Genomic DNA, 16,637 nt, shown 5'->3' with positions numbered 1-16,637 from the left:
GTCCCAGCCACAGAAGGAGAAGAAGAAAAAGGAGGAGCCAGGAGGGGGAGAAAACAGGAAAGTGAAACTGAAGGAGAGTAAAAGAGGGGGAAGGACAGGGAGAGGGCAGGAGAGAAGGAATGGATGGAGGTGGGGAGAAGGGATGGGAGAACGGGGGGCAATGAAGAGAGGGGGAAGAATATGAACCAATCTGAAGTGTATTGCTTGTCACATAGGCTGGAAGGGAGAGCATATCCTCTGCCCCACAGGCAGGAACTGCTTAATCCATCCCAACACTCACTGGGGATTGAAGTGGGGACCGACAGCGCTTAGCACAAGTCTCTACAGCTGGAGCTAAAGAGTCAGTTTGTGAAGTTCAGAGCTGTAAAAACCCATAAACCCTGTGGGTAAGCCATCAAGGGGGGTGTGAATGACACACACTCACCAGAGGGTTACAAGTGCACTGAGGGATTTTTCGGCTCCCTCAGGAGAGAAGGGGGTGTCACAAAGCTCAGGTAGAAAGTTAGGGTTACGGATGCTTTGGAAATTTCTGTAAATATAAATGCTACAGGACACTAAGGATTCAAAGCCCCTGTCATTTTGAACCTCACTTTGCTTTGTGTGGCAACCTTTGGCCAAATTCTCCTGTCCTTTAAACAGTGGAAACCGGAGAACATTTCGGCTATGTCTACACTGTGCAGCTGTTAGCGACAAGGCTGTGTCGACAAAGCGCCGTTTACACTTGCACTTGCCACAGCAAAACTTTTGTCGTTCAGTTGCAAGTGTAGCCTAAGCTACAGCCCCTGAGCTCTGCCTTGCCCGCAGTGAGGGCACTCTGCAGGCAGGCCGTACAGCGCAGGCTGGCACTGCGTGATGGCACAGCTGAGATTCAATTCCATGCAGAGAACGACATTAAAAAAAAGTTCCGGTGGCGAAGTCAAGCATGTAAACACTGTGAAATGCCAGAATTAAGGTGCCTGAACAGCCAGATCACCAGCATCAAGAGTCGACAGCTCAGGTAAGAGCATCAGAGGCAGGATTTTTAGTGCAGTCACAGTAGCTTTATTTCTCTGTGGGCTCCATGGGAGTGTTGACATTGACTCCGATAGAAGCAAGATCAAGCCCTATATAGGCAACCTGGGGGCTTGGGGCCAACTGCTAGAAAGGTCCAGGTGCTGCACCTTGGTTTCTGCTGCATTGTTTTCCCAGAAGCCACTGGTGTCCAGACTTTTTGGCTTACTCTGACAAGCTACAGTTGATCTCATTTTGAAGGTACAGCCTGAGTGTCTCCGTTTTGATGGCACAGTCTGGGGACACACATTGTCAGGCTGTAGGAGGATTCGGGTTTTATCTTTGACCCCTGCCCCTCGTAGTTTATGCAGCTGTAGCCATGGATCTCAGCATGCTCAGAGCTGCACACCTCAGGGGGGCATGGGAAGGAAATGGCTTGTGGACGTTCCCCTCTGGGAGCCCCATGACCCGCTCCTGAGGGCACGCAGATCCCGGAGCTCTTCGGCTTGGTTGGAGGAATTTATGGTGTCTGCCATGACTCGGAAAGCTGCACATCTCTTCAGATACCCACTAAGAGCATCCCGACTGCAAACAGCAAGCGTTGCTGATGTCTGGCTCACAGGCCAGAGAGCCCATCTAGTGGGTTGTAAAGAATGAGACATGGGAGGAGCACAGACATGAGGAGAAGTTCATACCAGGGTGGTTTGAGCAGGGGTTCACGGGCGCACTGACACCCACAAAAACCCTGCAGTGGTCTCTTCTGTCCCACAGGGCTGGGCCTGGCTCCCTGCTGTGGGTGTTGTGACCTGGGGGTTCTGACTACTTGCAGCAACACCTTCCACCTCTGCACTGTGACCCTAAACCCAGCCTGATGGAAAGGGGCAATGGGGGGAGCGGCTGTAGAGTGAGCCTGTCCCACACTCAGCCTGCAATGGGGAGTCAGGCACAGCCCCATGGGACAGGACACAGCACTGCAGGATGAGTGTGGGCTGGGCTCACTCTCCAGCCCCCTGCCCTCTGGCCTCCCCTTGGCATTTGGCGGGGATTGGGGCTGCAGTGCTGAGGCAGCAGGTGCTGCTGTGGCTGGTCTATGCCCCCTCAGTGGTCTGAGGAGGAGGAGGAAGGGGCAGTGGCAGGGAAGAGCAACCCATTGAATCGGGAGGCTCCCTCCACCACTGGCTCACACAGACAAATGTTTCCCTGGGACTCCACAGCTCCAAACTGGTGGGGGTCCTTTCACTTCCTCGATACACGCTGTGCAAGCAGAAGGGGGGGGGTGTGACTCCACGTTCTCCAACCTACTTCAAGCCGCTGCTTGATACGGGATCCTCGCAGGGAGCAGGGCCGGCACTCCCCAGTGGGGCTGGCCAGAGTCTGACTCCGAGCTCTTCAGCTGTAAGACTCAGAACTGACCCATGCAGAATCTGCACTTTCAGAAGTGGGACAAAGAGCTAAAGTGAGGTACCCACGTTACAAACAAAAGAGGCTTCAAATTGCAAGTGAGATGGAATCTGCCCCTTGGTGAATCCGAGGTGCTCTCGACCTTCAGCTCCTTAGTGCCAGATGGTGACCAGCCACTGCAAAGGGGTGAAGAGTGGAGGGAAGGTTTCAGAGCCTTTCCCACCACCTGACACCTTCTGTGCAGGGGCCAGTCACATGAGCGTTCCTGGTGCTCAGGCAAGCACACAAGCTGAAACCCCATGGCAGTGGGGAGGACTTGGGGCCACAGCAATTGTTGCACTGCAGAGCTGGCCGGCCATGATGGCGGTGGGTGGGAGGGGGGGCACACTGCAGCATCTCAGACACTTCTGTGACTGGGGGAGATCCAGGAGGCAATATCTCCTGCAGCCCCTTGGGCTGGTGCAGCTGTGCACCACCGCCAGGACAGCCATTGATTCACTGTTACTGTTGTCTCTTAGTGCGCCCAAGAGGACTCCAGGCTTAGGAAGAGGGCACCAGGGAATCCAGGGTTATTTCAGATCATTCAAGAGAGCTGGAGCTGAATGAAAGAAGTCTCTGTCATATCCCTGCTTAAAGATTTTATTATTTCCCTTTCATTTTCTCTTATTACAGAGCTAATTTTTCTTGGAAACTAGCTGTGATCACATGAAAGACCTGACAGAAACCATTTCTGGTTCTGTGAGTTGAGTTTGCCACAATTAAAACTGAAATCACCACCTGCCATCTGGGAATGGGATAAGCCGTGAACATTAGACTTTCAAGTAATAAAGCAGAGAAGTTTTACCATTAAAGTCACTCTTATCAGTTCCAGTTGCATTGCTCACTATTTACTTGCTGACATTTTCATTTCCATGGTGAAACAGGTGAATTTACTTAGCTGCCCCTTTTCCCAGAAATACCAATGCAAACTAGACAGAACTGGTGTCTAAGATTGCAGGCAATAGGATACCCTAAAGGCTACATGGCATTGTGGTTGTTACATGCCAGCCTAGTGAGCCATTGTACAGTCACTCGTCTGTTGTGAGTGAACTGAATTACTGGGTCTCCTATACTTCTGAGCCAACTGGCTCTGGGCAGAGTCTAGTCACTATATCCAGCCCTGGGACTCTAGGGCTCACTCCTGGGCTCAGACCATTTATCTACTGTCCTCCCTTAGGATGTGGGGGATCTGTCAGCAGCTTCCTAAGACTCTGAAACCAGCGTCTGAGCCCCTCTAGCCTCCACGTCACTTACACACACGCCCTCAGAACTCCCCCTAGGCTGTGGGCACCCCGGACTTACACGTTAACCATTTCAGAAACAATGTGGAGGGGAAGCAAGGCACACAGGCTTAGCAAAGGAATTTCTTAACCACAGAGTCTTTACTCATAAAGCACAGTTGAGTAATATAACAAGTCCAGAGATGCGCCCTCCTGTAGTCTGAGTTCACCCCTTCTTGTACGTCGGTGGTTTGTCAGTGTTTCAGGCTGGCCAATGTTGCCCCTGCCCTCCTTCTCCTTCTTTCATGTGGCAATGGTCAGCCCCCTTGCAGAGAAGGCCCCCCACCCTTGAATAGGGCCATTGTGTCTGTGCAATGTGCTTGATCTGCCCACCAGGGCCATCCTTAGGATTTATGGGCCCTATGCAATATTATTAAACTGGTGCCCCTAAACCGGCACATTCGGCTCTGTGAATACGGCCCCGGCCTTCTGCCTCGGAAGGAGACTGTGCACTGGGTGTGCAGGAGCAGACCCGCTCTTGCCTGCTGTCCTGGTCATAGGTGCGGACTCCATGGCTGGAGCATCCACAGGGAAATTTTAGTGGGTGTGGAGCACCCACCAGCGCAAAGCTCCCCCCTTCTGCCTCCCTTCCCCAACACCTCTTGCGTGCTGGCAGCCCCACACTTACCAACTCCCCCCCCCCCAATGTTTCCAGAGCACCGTGAACAGCTGATTCACATGTTCAAGCTCTGTGAGGGAGGGGGGAGGAGGCGGGGCGGGGGTGGATCAGGGGCAGGGGTTTGGGAGGAGTGGAGGGGGGCGTGGCCTTGTAGCCAGACAGCCAGCCCCCCCCTCTCAGACCAGCATTGCTGGAAACACAGGAGGAAGCCGGAACAGGGCACTTAACATATATTCCAGCACAGCCTTTGAAGCTGTGAAAAGCAGAAGGTGTGCTGCTACAATGTGCTTCTGGGAACAGATAGGACGATTAAGCTCACAGCAGGCAGAGGCCCTGTGACAGACATGGCTCTTAGCCCCTACTAAATAGCGTGATGCACACACACCAACATCCTAGGTGGGAAAATATTTACCCTGATAAAAGAAATGTCCAGTAGTCGACACTTATTGTTTCTCTCCCTTGCAAGTGTAAACTACTCTTGCGAAAGCTGGCGTCACCCAGACAGACCAGCCTCAATTTGGCATAAGAAAGGAGAAAGAGAATAAAGGAGTACAGAGATATAAGTAGGGGACCTACAGCACCATGATTTTTGAGTGCTTTTCACTATCTATCTGCTGGTCAGATAAGTGACAGCCTCCCAAGGCTTCTGCAGCTAAGAAGGTCCCTAAGCCTTGTCCCTTATTAGTCTTTCCGCGGAATTGAGTGACCGATCCTGGCTTGGCACCGCTGGAATCGAGAGATGCAAGGAGGGTAAGAAGCACCCACACCTGATCTCCTATCTTTAGTGTACACATATTTTGAAATAGAGCTCTATACTTTGTTTTCTTTCTTTGGGATTGTGGCTTCAGTTTTGTAACTTGTTTGTGTGTGTAACATCTCTACATTTAAATAAGTAGGCACTAGCAATTTTGTAACCACATGATTAGAAGCTAGCTTAATAAATTTTGGTAACCATTTGTGCATAAGCCTGACTTGTTTTCTCTGGTTTACTGTAAAGCAGCCGACACAATTAAAGAACCTCAGCCGTTTTGGCTCTAAAGCCTGGCCATTAGGTGAGAGTACTAAGAGCCTAGCGTTGAGTTGTGCCGCCTCCACGGGGCAAACTCTTGGGGCACCTGTCAGTCAATCCTGGCTGCCCGCTGCGAAGGAGCTCTGAGCTCTAGCAGTTAAAGTCACGGGTGTGGAGAGGCTCTTAGTGCTGCCATTGGGGCACCTGTCAGTCAGTATTGACTGCCCGCTGCGAAGGAGCTCTGAGCTCTAGCAGTTAAAGTCACGGGTGGTTAGGACCTTGGGGCATCCGTCAGCCTAGCCCGGGCTGCCCGCCGCGAAGGGACAGTGCGTCCTAGCGGTTAAAGTCACGGATGGTATAAACGGGCATAGCTGGCACCTCACCAAACATCCTTGGCTGTCGGCTAACAGGCCTGGAGTGGAGTGTGGGGGGCTCAAGCATCCCCTGGCAAGATGAGAAGTCAGCCCCTATGGTCCTAGTGGTGCCCCAAATTTTCAGGTGCCCTACACAGCCGCGTATGCTGCACATGCCTAAGGATGGCCCTGCTCCCCACTGGTCAATCTGTGTACTTCCTAACAGCCACTCATGCTTGTCCCCCAGCTTCTGTATAGAAATTCTTCTACTCCATAGAGATGGGTCAGTAGCTTTGAGTCATTCAAAGTTGATGGCCCCAGACTGCAGCCTTGATTGATCTCAGCGATGGTCCTTCAATGCAGTATCAAATGGCTTTCCCAGGCAGGGTAGCCTTCTGGAAGGCAGCACTATAAACTGCCCCAGGAAAGTCCAAACTAGTAGAGTTTGAAAGTTAACCCTTCAGCACACAGTGATCTTTCTGTAGTTAATAAATCAGTTTTATATTTTATCTAAAACAGTGTGTTTTGGTTGAAGTGCTTGGGAAATCTCAGGTCAGTTTACAAAGGCTAGTTAGTGTGTGTCCTGTCCACATCGAGGGAGGGGCGGACTGGGTGAAATGAACTGACTCTGGCCAGGCTTCTGTGCAAGATGGTAAAGTTCTGGGGTGCAAGGCTGAGGAGCTGCGTCAATCAGCTGGAGCCTCTCTATTGTTGGTTCATGAGTTGCTCGCAAAAGCATTCGTGTAACTCGGTTGGGTGAGTCCCTGCCGGTGGATGGCAGAGTAAGGGCAGCACCTGCCAGAGCTTTGTAGCTTCTCATCGGCATCACAGTGTGAGGGGAAGCTCAGGTTGGTGGGTCAGAGGGCTCAGCATTCCCATAGTCTGGGGACCCCGTCACAGGGATTAACACGCCCATCTGAGCGGTGGGAGACACACAATTCAAATACTTCCTGGTAGGGAGGTGGGACTGAACTTGGGTTCCCCATATTCCAGCTCAGGGCTTTAACCACTGGGCTAGAAGTTATAAGGTGGGCACCACCACCTCTTCCATTGGACAGCTGTTTGAATGGGACCCAATCTGGTAGCCATGCTGGGAGGATCAGGCCTCACGTGCAAGATCGGCAGCTGAATGCCAATCTTCCCTGGTCCATGACTCACTTGTGCGCTTAGGTGGGAGACAAGCCCCTCACGCTCCCAGAATGGGGCAGCGGTGTCTGGCCCCTTTATTTTTTTCCAAGACAATAGGCTCAGTCCAGTGAGAACAAGGGAGAAAAATTGCATTTCAAAATTAAGGGGAAAAGTTATCAACACCCTAGTTAATGTCTAGTTCTACCCACCATTCCCAGGGGATTCTAACCACACACTAACCCACAGAAAGCTTCCTACCAACACTACAAAAAGAGAGAATCTGCGTGGACTCCTCCTGAAGGTTGAAACAACAGACTGGACTTCTACATAGAGTGCTTCCGCCAACGTGCATGGGCTGAAATTGTGGAAAAGCAGCATCACTTGGCCCATAACCTCAGCCGTGCCGAACACAACGCCATCAACAGTCTCAGGAACAACTCTGACATTATAATCAAAAAGGCTGACAAAGGAGGTGCTGTCGTCATCATGAATAGGTCAGAATATGAACGAGAGGCTGCTAGACAAATCTCTGACACCACATTCTACAGGCCATTACCCTCTGACCCCACTGAGGATTACCAAAAGAAACTACACCATCTGCTCAAGAAACTCCCTAAAGAAGCACAGGAACAAATCTACACGGACACACCCCTAGAGCCCCAACCAGGGGTATTCTATCTGCTACCCAAAATCCATAATCCTGGGAATCCTGGATGCCCCATCATCTCAGGCATTGGCACCCTGACAGCAGGATTGTCTGGCTATGTAGTCTCTCTCCTCAGGCCCTACGCTACCAGCACTCCCAGCTAACTTTGAGACATCACTGACTTCCTGAGGAAACTACAATCCATCAGTGATCTTCCAGAAAACACCATTCTGGCCACGATGGATGTAGAAGCCCTCTACACCAACATTCCAAACATAGATGGACTACAAGCCATCAGGAATAGCATCCCCGATACTATCACGGCAAACCTGGTGGCTGAACTTTGTGACTTTGTCCTCACCCACAACTATTTCAGATTTGGGGACAATTTATACCTTCAAGTCAGCGGGATTGCTATGGGTACCCGGATGGCCCCACAGTATGTCCACATTTTTATGGCTGACTTAGAACAACGCTTCCTCAGCTTTTGTCCCCTAACGCCCCTACTCCACTTGTGCTACATTGATGGCATCTTCATCACCTGGACCCATGGGAAGGAGGCCCTTGAGGAATTCCACCAGGATTTCAGCAATTTCCACCCCACCGTCAACCTCAGCCTGGACCAGTCCACACAAGAGGTCTACTTCCTAGATACTACAGTGCTAATAAGCGATGGTCACGTAAACACCACCCTACTGTCTGCTATACTTACCTACATGCCTCCAGCTTTCATCCAGACCAAATCCCACGATCCATTTTCTACAGCCAAGCTCTAAGATACAACTGCATTTTCTCCAATCCCTCAGACAGAGACAAACATCTACAGGATCTCTATTAAGCATTCTTAAAACTACAATACTCACCTTTTGAAATGAAGAAACAGATTGACAGAGCCAGAAGGGTACCCAGAAGTCACCTACTACAAGACAGGCCCAACAAAGAAAGTAACAGAACGCCACTAGCCGTCACCTACAGCCCCCAACTAAAAGCTCTCCAGGACATCATCAATGATCTGCAACCTATCCTGAAGGACAATCCCTCACTCTCACAGACTTTGGGAGACAGGCCAGTCCTCACTTACAGACAGCCCCCCCAGCCTAAAGCAAATACTCACCAGCAACTACACACCACACAACAAAAACTAACCCAGCAACCAAACCCTGCAACAAACCCCGGTGCCAATTCTGTCCACATACATATTCAAGGGACACCACTATAGGACCTAACCACAGCAGCCACACCATCAAGGGCTCTGTCATAAATATAAAGGGAAGGGTAACCACCTTTCTGTATAAAGTGCTATAAAATCCCTCCTGGCTTCAGGCAACATCCTGTTACCTGTAAAGGGTTAAGAAGCTCAGCTAACCTGGCTGGCACCTGACCCAAAGGACGAATAAGGGGACGAGATACTTTCAAATCTTGGGGGGCAGGGGGGGCAGGGGAAAGCTTTTGTTTTGTGCTCTTTGTTTACATGTTTGTTCTCTTTTGGGACTGAGAGAGGCCAGACAGAAATCCATCTTCTCCAACCCATCCTAATCCAAGTCTCCAATATTGCAACCAGTATAGGTAAGCCAGGCGAGGCGGATTCATTTATCTTTTGTTTTATGTGAATTTTCCCTGTGTTAAGAGGGAGGTTTATTCGTTTTCTGTAACTTTAAGGTTTTGCCCAGAGGGGGATCCTCTGTGTTTTGAATTTGAATGCCCTGTAAAGTATTTTCCATCCTGATTTTATAGAGATGATTTTTACCTTTCTTTTTTTTTAATAAAATCCTTCTTTTAAGAACCTGACTGATTTTTTCCATTGTTCCGAGATCCAGGGGTTCAGGTCTTTGATGATTTTGTAACCAATTGGTTAGGATATTATTCTCAAGCCTCCCCAGGAAAGGGGTATGTAGGGCTTGGGAGGATATTTTGGGGGAAGACGTCTCCGAGTGGTCTCTTTCCCTGTTCTTTGTTTAAAACGCTCGGTGGTGGCAGTATACTGTTCAAGGACAAGGCAAAGTTTGTACCTTGGGGAAGTTTTTAACCTAAGCTGGTAAGAATAAGCTTAGGGGGTCTTTCATGCGGGTTCCCACATCTGTACCTGAGAGTTCAGAGTGGGGAAGGAACCCTGACAGGCTCATTCACCTGCACATCTACCAATGTGATCTATGCCATCATGTGCCAGCAATGCCCCTCGGCCATGTACATTGGCCAAACTGGACAGTCTCTATGCAAAAGAATAAATGGACACAAATCTGACATCCGGAATTATAACATTCAAAAACCAGTAGGAGAATACTTCAATCTCCCTGGTCACTCAATAACAGACCTAAAAGTGGCAATTCTTCAACAAAAAAACTTCCAAAACAGACTCCAACGTGAAACTGCAGAACTGGAATTAATTTGCAAACTGGACACCATTACATTAGGCCTGAATAAAGACTGAATTAGGGCTGGTTAAGTCATTAAAAAACCTAAACCTAATTTCCCCCTACTGTTACTCACACTTTCTTGTTAACTGTTTGAAATAGGCCACTCTCATTAACACTACAAAAGTTATTTTTCCTCCCTTTGTATCCTACTGTTAGTTGAATTGTCTCGTTAGACTGACCTCACACTTGGCAGGCAAGTCCCATCTTTTCATGTATTTATACCTGCTCCTGTATTTTCCACTCCGTGCATCTGATGAAGTGGGTTCTAGCCCACGAAAGCTTATGCTCAAATAAATGTGTTAGTCTCTAAGGTGCCACAAGGACTCCTCATTGTTTTTGCTGATACACACTAACACGGCTACCACTCTGAAACCTCCCCTCCCTCATCGTTCATGATCCTGCTGAGATGACGACCTTTGGTAACAGCAGCAGAAAGGTGCAGGTGGCGAGCAGGGGGTACAAAGGGTAACAGTTTATTGAGCTGCAGAGGGGAGCCTCTGAGGTGAGAGTCTCCTTTTTTATTGCACATCATTGAACTATTATCTGACAGACGGGCCCTGAGTCAGGGCACCAGCGACGCGGAGCCTGTGTGCCCCAGAACACACTGACAGGGAATAGTCATTAAACACCCCACTGCCTGTGCTGACCGAGCTCAGGGGATCTGAGACGCTTCAGGTGCGGCTCTGAAGGGAGTTCCAGGGGAAGGTGCATAATTCCCTGCTCCGCTACAGACTCCCTGTGTGGCGTTAGGCAAGTCACCTAGGCCCAGAGTTTCCAAGGTGTTTTAGTGTCTCAAGATGCAGATAGGCGCCTAGTGGAATTTTCAAAGATGCCTGGGCACTTAGCTTCCAATGGGAGCTAGGCACCTAGGTGCTTTTGAAAATCCCACTAGATGCCTAACTACATCTTTAGGTGACTACAGACCTTCTAAAATCTGCCCCTTAGTCTCTGTGCCAGATTTGGAAAGTTATTTAGGCTCCTAAAGATGCAGACAGGAGCCTTGTGGGACATTCACACCTGCCTTGTAAGCCGATTTATATTTTTTAAAATAATGTAAAAGTGGACTGGAAACAGGAAGCGTTTAACAGTTTCCCTCTGTTCCACAATATCACCATCATAAAAAAATGTATTTAACTAAGAATATCAACTTTATTAATACGCTTTTGAATACAGAAACAACCCAGCAGTCTTGGATCAATAGCCCTCAAAAGCAAATACTTTCTAAAATTAAAACAAAATGTCGCCCCTTCTTTTGCGATGTTCTTCAGGAGGCAGCAAACACTTTTCGTCGTTGTCCAGTGGGGAATGGGGCTGCCCCTTGCCCAGCCTGGGGCAGGAGTGGTAACTGCGGAGGCGAGGGGGGAGGGCAGGGTGTCACGACACTCACCCAAGCCCCAGGTGCTCAGGTCCAGGAAGCCCCCTCGCCTCCCTTTTGGTGGGTGACAGAAGGTGGTGGGGGGCTGCGGCCACGTGTGCACCTCTTCCCCGCTGCTGCCCCTCACCATAGCATCACTGGGGGTGGGGGATGGGGCATCTCCTTGCCAAGTGTGGGGCAGGAGAGGTGACTGCGGGCGGGGGCACGAGTCCAACACAGACCCATGCCCCAGCTGCTCAGGTCCAGACTCCAGGAAGCCTCCTCGGCGTTGGAGTCGTCTCCCAGTAGGTGCCGGGGGGGGTGCTGCCATCACATGTGCACCTCCTCCTCTCCCCCCTCCGTAGGCGCAGCGGCCACCTCAGCTTGTCCCCTGCACTGGTCCCTGTGTTGTAGCCAGCAGCGGCCGGTGAGGGAGCACTGCGCGGAGCAGCTGGCGGGGCCGGAGGCGCTCCAGGGAAGGCCCATGGGGGCAGCAGGTGGGGCTGGGGCAGAGACCTGACCCCAAACATTGGTGGACCCTGGCTCCCAGGCCCTGAATATTGCTGGAGCACGAGCACCAAGGGCCCATGTAACTCGCCGACCCTGCAAGGTGTATTTATGCAAGTTCTCAGTTGCAGAAATTTGTCGTGTATTTATTTACTTCTGAAAAACACCAAAAGTTAGATTCTGACTGTGTGGAGACATCAACTATTACAGAAACCACATTATAATGTTTACTTTGCTTACTATAGATGGGATTATAATAAAAATGTCATAGGAAAGATCCAAATGAGAACTCTAGCCTGTGTTCTTGCACATAGGTTGTTAAAACCTGGGAATTGCTGAGAGCAGATTTAATCAGGCTCTATCCAGTGTCCCAGAAGCTATACCAGTATGCACTGACAGCTACAGATGATTTTTCAAAATAGATAGAAGAATTTTACACTTAGAACTATGACCGCACATGATGTGGAGAAGAAGACATGTGAAATTATATATTAACATGGCTGTCCAGAGCAGATACTGGCAGATCTAGGTTCTGAACTGAATAACGAGGTAACAGTTTACATTTGGTGTTATTTTCACTATATGGTCAATTGCACAATCATGGCTGTGTGACACAGAGCTTCAGCAGACCATGCCACCTAAAAAGCAGCAGACTGGATAAAAACACAAATGAATCCATCACAAGATAACGTTAGGGTATTTATTTTCAAATAATCAAGGTAAGTTTCGGGCCCTCTGCCATGGATGGCGTATTGTGAATAAATCTTCAAAACTGAATGATGACACTGAAAATGTTCATAACGCGTCACGTTTAAAACAAAAAGTAGTCCTAGCAATGCCATGTGATATGCCTCCCCTCACACTCTGCTCAGCCAGCTCTTCAAGAAATTAGGTTCAATCGCTAACATCAAGGAATTGGACCAATCGGTCACTATTTGTACAGAGCATTCCAGAAGGTGGTGGACAGAACCCAGAGGAATTGTGATGAATTTCCTGGAGCAACTTTCTTTTCTTTGTACTCTAAACCTCACATGACAACAAAAATAGCACCCTTTTGACTGATTTATGGCCGAGAAGAAAGGTCTCCCAATAAAACGTCACCAAATTTCATGTTGTGTGTTGTGACGAAGTGGGACTGTTCTTAATGTTTCCTCTGAATAGTGTGGGGGTGCCTCAGTTTCCCCCAGGCAGTTCTTAAGTATCTAGGGGGTGGGGTAAGGGTGTATGATCATTGCAGAGCCCTAGAGGGCAGGTGTGTGCAGGAGTCTGGACACAGAGAATGGCCGACACCCTGTTTCCTGGCAACTGATGGCCTGGGCCCTTCCCCCCCTGCAAGGTGAGAGCTGAAGGGTTGGAGAACAAAGGAATCAGGTGACCACCTGGCCCGGGAAAGGAACAAAGCCCAGAGGAGGAGGGGCTGGAGGGAGTTTCAGTTTGGGGGCTGGCTGGGACATGGAGTGAAGGGCAGACGTGGTTGTCTGGCTCACTGCCCCCAAAATGGACCCAGCTGAGGGGTCCCGTTCTCTGCACCTGCAAGCTCTGTTTTAGACCATGTTCCTGTCGTCTAATAAACCTTCTGTTTTACTGGCTGGCTGAGAGTCACGTCTGACTGCGAAGTTGGGGTGCCGGACCCTCTGGCTTCCCCAGGAGCCCCGCCTGAGCGGACTCGCTGGGGGAAGCGCACGGAGGGGCAGAGGATGCTGAATGCTCCGAGGTCAGACCCAGGAAGGTGGAAGCTGTGTGAGCTGTGTGTCCTGAAGACAGGCTGCTCACAGAAAGGCGACTGCCCCAGAGTCCTGACTGGCTTCATGGGGAGCAGTTCCAGAGCATCGCCCAGGGACTCCGTGACATGTGTCATTAAGTGCCAGCATCTTTACTACAATTAAGTTAATTTGTGATGATTCAGTAAAGGAATACAACCCCTTCTCTATTTCTTTATCAAACTGCATTTGTTGTGTCCTTAGAACCAAGAACATGGAAAGCCTGGCAGTACTCTGAAATCAACAGTGGACACTGACAGGACATTCCCTGCAAATAATATTTCTAAAGAAAAATAAACCACAAAAATGAGATTGTAGAAGACATTTTTGTATTTCGCAGGGGTAGGCAACCTATGGCACGTGTGCCAAAGGCGGCATGCAAGCTGATTTTCAGTGGCACTCACACTGCCCGGGTCCTGGCCAAGGGCCGGGGGGGCTCTGTATTTTAATTTAATTTTAAATGAAGCTTCTTAAACATTTTAAAAACCTTATTTACTTTACATACAACAATAGTTTAGTTATATATTATTGACTTATAGAAAGAGACCTCCTAAAAACGTTAAAATGTATGACTGGCACGCAAAACCTTACATTAGAGTGACTAAATGAAGACTCGGCACACCACTTCTGAACGGTTGCCGACCCCTGGTATCTAAGAATACAGCACTTGAGGTTGGGGACCATGTTTTGTGAGAAAAAGCAAGGAAGGGTCATATCTTGATTACCGATTATATTCAGCTAGAAAGTGAATTAATGCTGACAGAACTCCAAAGAATATTATATAATCTTGTATGAGTGAATTTAAATATATTGCTTCATTAATTCTATCATTTTTAAGCTATTAATTTTCAAAGGGGTAGTGCAGGAGGTGGGTGTATGTGCCCTGCCTCCCAGAGAGAACCAGTCAAGACAATAAAGGGGGGGTTGGGGGGAGAGAGAGAGAGAGGAGGAGAGCGAGAGAGCAGCTGCACATGTGTGTAGTTGTGATGTTTATGACACAGGTACATTGTAATTGAACAACCCCGTCTGACAATTTAATAGTTTATTTTGTGAAGATAAATATTTTGGATTTTCTGAAATTCCACAGTTGAAATACAAATGATGTTATTGAGAAAAGTTAAACTTCAATACAGATTTGAGGGAAGAATAAAAAAAAAAATGTAAATAATTCCATTTCTAAAAATATGTTTAGATGCCTTTTTTTGAAATACTGTGAAATTTAAATTAAAGTATTCTTGTATTTACCCCTTGTTACAATAATATTTTCTAAATTAGAATAATCTTTTTTCTTTCCTATTTTACACTGAGATTTCACAGGGGTAGAAAATTCTGGCAGGAGTGAACGACGCCATCCCCCACCATCTGCTACCCCGGGGCAGGGGACGGGGCAAGGGGAGGGCTGGGGGTTGCCAGGTGTCCGGTTTTCGACTGGACCCTCCAGTGGAAAAGGGAAACTGGCAGCGTCCGGTCAGCAGAAAAACTCCAGTAGCTGCAGTAACCGGCCCCCCGCACAGAGGAGCAGCAGTGCTGGGGGGGCCGGTCTGAGCCGCGGGGTCAGTGTCAGGGACCGAGATTCCCCCCGGCCGGAGCCGGGACCGGGCAGATGATCAGGGGAGCCGCGTTTCTACCCCCAGCATGGAGACCAGGACAGAAATAAGGGCGGAGCGTCCCGGAGAAGGTGTCAGTGAACGTGAAGAGATGGGACCCGTCAGTCACATTGTAAAACGAGACCTCGCCCGCCTCATAGTCCAGGAAAATCCCCACCTGGCCGGGCCGGACGCTCACGGGGAGGGGGGTCGAGGGGGAGGTGAGGGCCTTGTATCCCCCGTCCCTCAGCCGCACGACCCAGAATCCATTCCCAGGTGTGAGTGTGACCCACCCCTTCCTGCTCACAGATTCCCGACAAACCCCCAGGTTCCAGCTTGTCTTGTCTCCCACCCGCACCTCCCAGTAACGCCTCCCGCCCGCAAACCCCTCAGCGCCCAGGACAAAGGCACAATAATCAAATCTCTCAGGCTTGTCGGGCAGATCCTGGCGTCTGTCTCCGTCGCTCACACGTTTCCGATCCTCAGACAGGACGAGTTCGGGATTTGCCGTGTCTGGATCCAGAGTCACGTCCACTGGGGAGAGAGTCACAGAGTCAGGGCCGGGGGCAGGGGCTGGTCACTGGGATCGAAGGGAAATTAACCTGCGTCCCCGTTAATCGCTGGGGGGGGGGGTTGTTGCCTGAGGGGAGTCAGGGCCCCTCTGCCTGTGAGGAGACAATGGGGGGAAGGGGCAGGAGGAGCGGGGGAGGGGTGCAAAGGTGTCAGTGGGGGAGGGGGGAGGGGAGAGGCTGATGCTGGGAGAGGAAAGGGGAGGGGCAGGTGACAGGAGCAGAGGGGGGAGGGGTAGAGGGGAGGGGCAGCACAAGGGCAATGTGGGGACAAGGGGAGGGGCAGGCACCATAAGAACAGAGGGGGGCGAAGGGCAGGATCCGGGGGGCTGCAGGGGGTGGGGGGAGGGGTGGGCTCCATGGGAGAAGAAGGGGATGGACCCCAGGGGGCTGTGGGGGGCAAGGGAAGGGGCAGGCACCAGGGGGCAGAGGGATGTGAGGGAATGGGGGAGCTCCAATGGGGCAGGGGAAGTCAAGGGGAGGGTGAGCTGCCAGGGGGTGAGATGATGAGGCGTGGGGAGGTGGAACCATGGGGGGGAGCGAATGGGCAGGCACTGGTGCTGGGGGGCAGAATGGGGGGTGAGGGAGCAGATGAGCGGAAGGGGGCAGAGAGAGGGGTGTGGAGAAGGGCAGGACCTAAGGGGGCAGAGGAGTGTGAAGGGAGATGTGGGCACCAGGGGGGCAGAGGGAGGATGAAGGGAGGGGTGGGACCCAGAGATTAGGAGAGGGGGAGGGGAGGGGTGGGGCAGTGCTGAGGTGAGGGGAAGGGCAGAGACCAGGGGTCCAAAGGGGGGCGAGGGGAGGGACTTGCACCAGGCGGGCAGAGGGGGCAAAGGAAATGGCAGGCACCAGGGAGGCAGAGGGGGCAAGGGCAGAGCTGGGATTTGGGGCAGAGGAGGAGCTGGCATCAGGGGACTAGAGGGGTGGTGAGGGGTGCAGGTGTCATGGAGCCAGAGGGCGAGGGGAGGGGCAGAGTGAGAAA

The 16,637-nt window shown here is 50.6% G+C and overlaps 1 protein-coding gene across 5 annotated transcripts in view; it reads right to left on the bottom strand.

Moving 5' to 3' along the window:
• Window positions 1-14,527: 14,527 nt before the first annotated feature.
• The window catches only part of LOC125621599 (butyrophilin subfamily 1 member A1), a 655,591-nt gene continuing 653,481 nt past the window's right edge, over window positions 14,528-16,637 (bottom strand). For all 5 annotated transcript variants that reach the window (XM_075119822.1, XM_075119816.1, XM_075119817.1 and 2 more), the window contains one exon: window positions 14,528-15,620. In XM_075119822.1, coding sequence (XP_074975923.1) covers window positions 15,061-15,620 — 560 coding nt within the window. In that variant the 3' untranslated portion in view covers window positions 14,528-15,060. The remainder of the gene's footprint in view (window positions 15,621-16,637) is intronic.

The sequence above is a fragment of the Caretta caretta genome, chromosome 14 (assembly GCF_965140235.1).
Source record: "Caretta caretta isolate rCarCar2 chromosome 14, rCarCar1.hap1, whole genome shotgun sequence".
NCBI classification, from domain to species: Eukaryota; Metazoa; Chordata; order Testudines; family Cheloniidae; genus Caretta; species Caretta caretta.
This window is presented reverse-complemented; position numbering and strand designations above follow the sequence as displayed.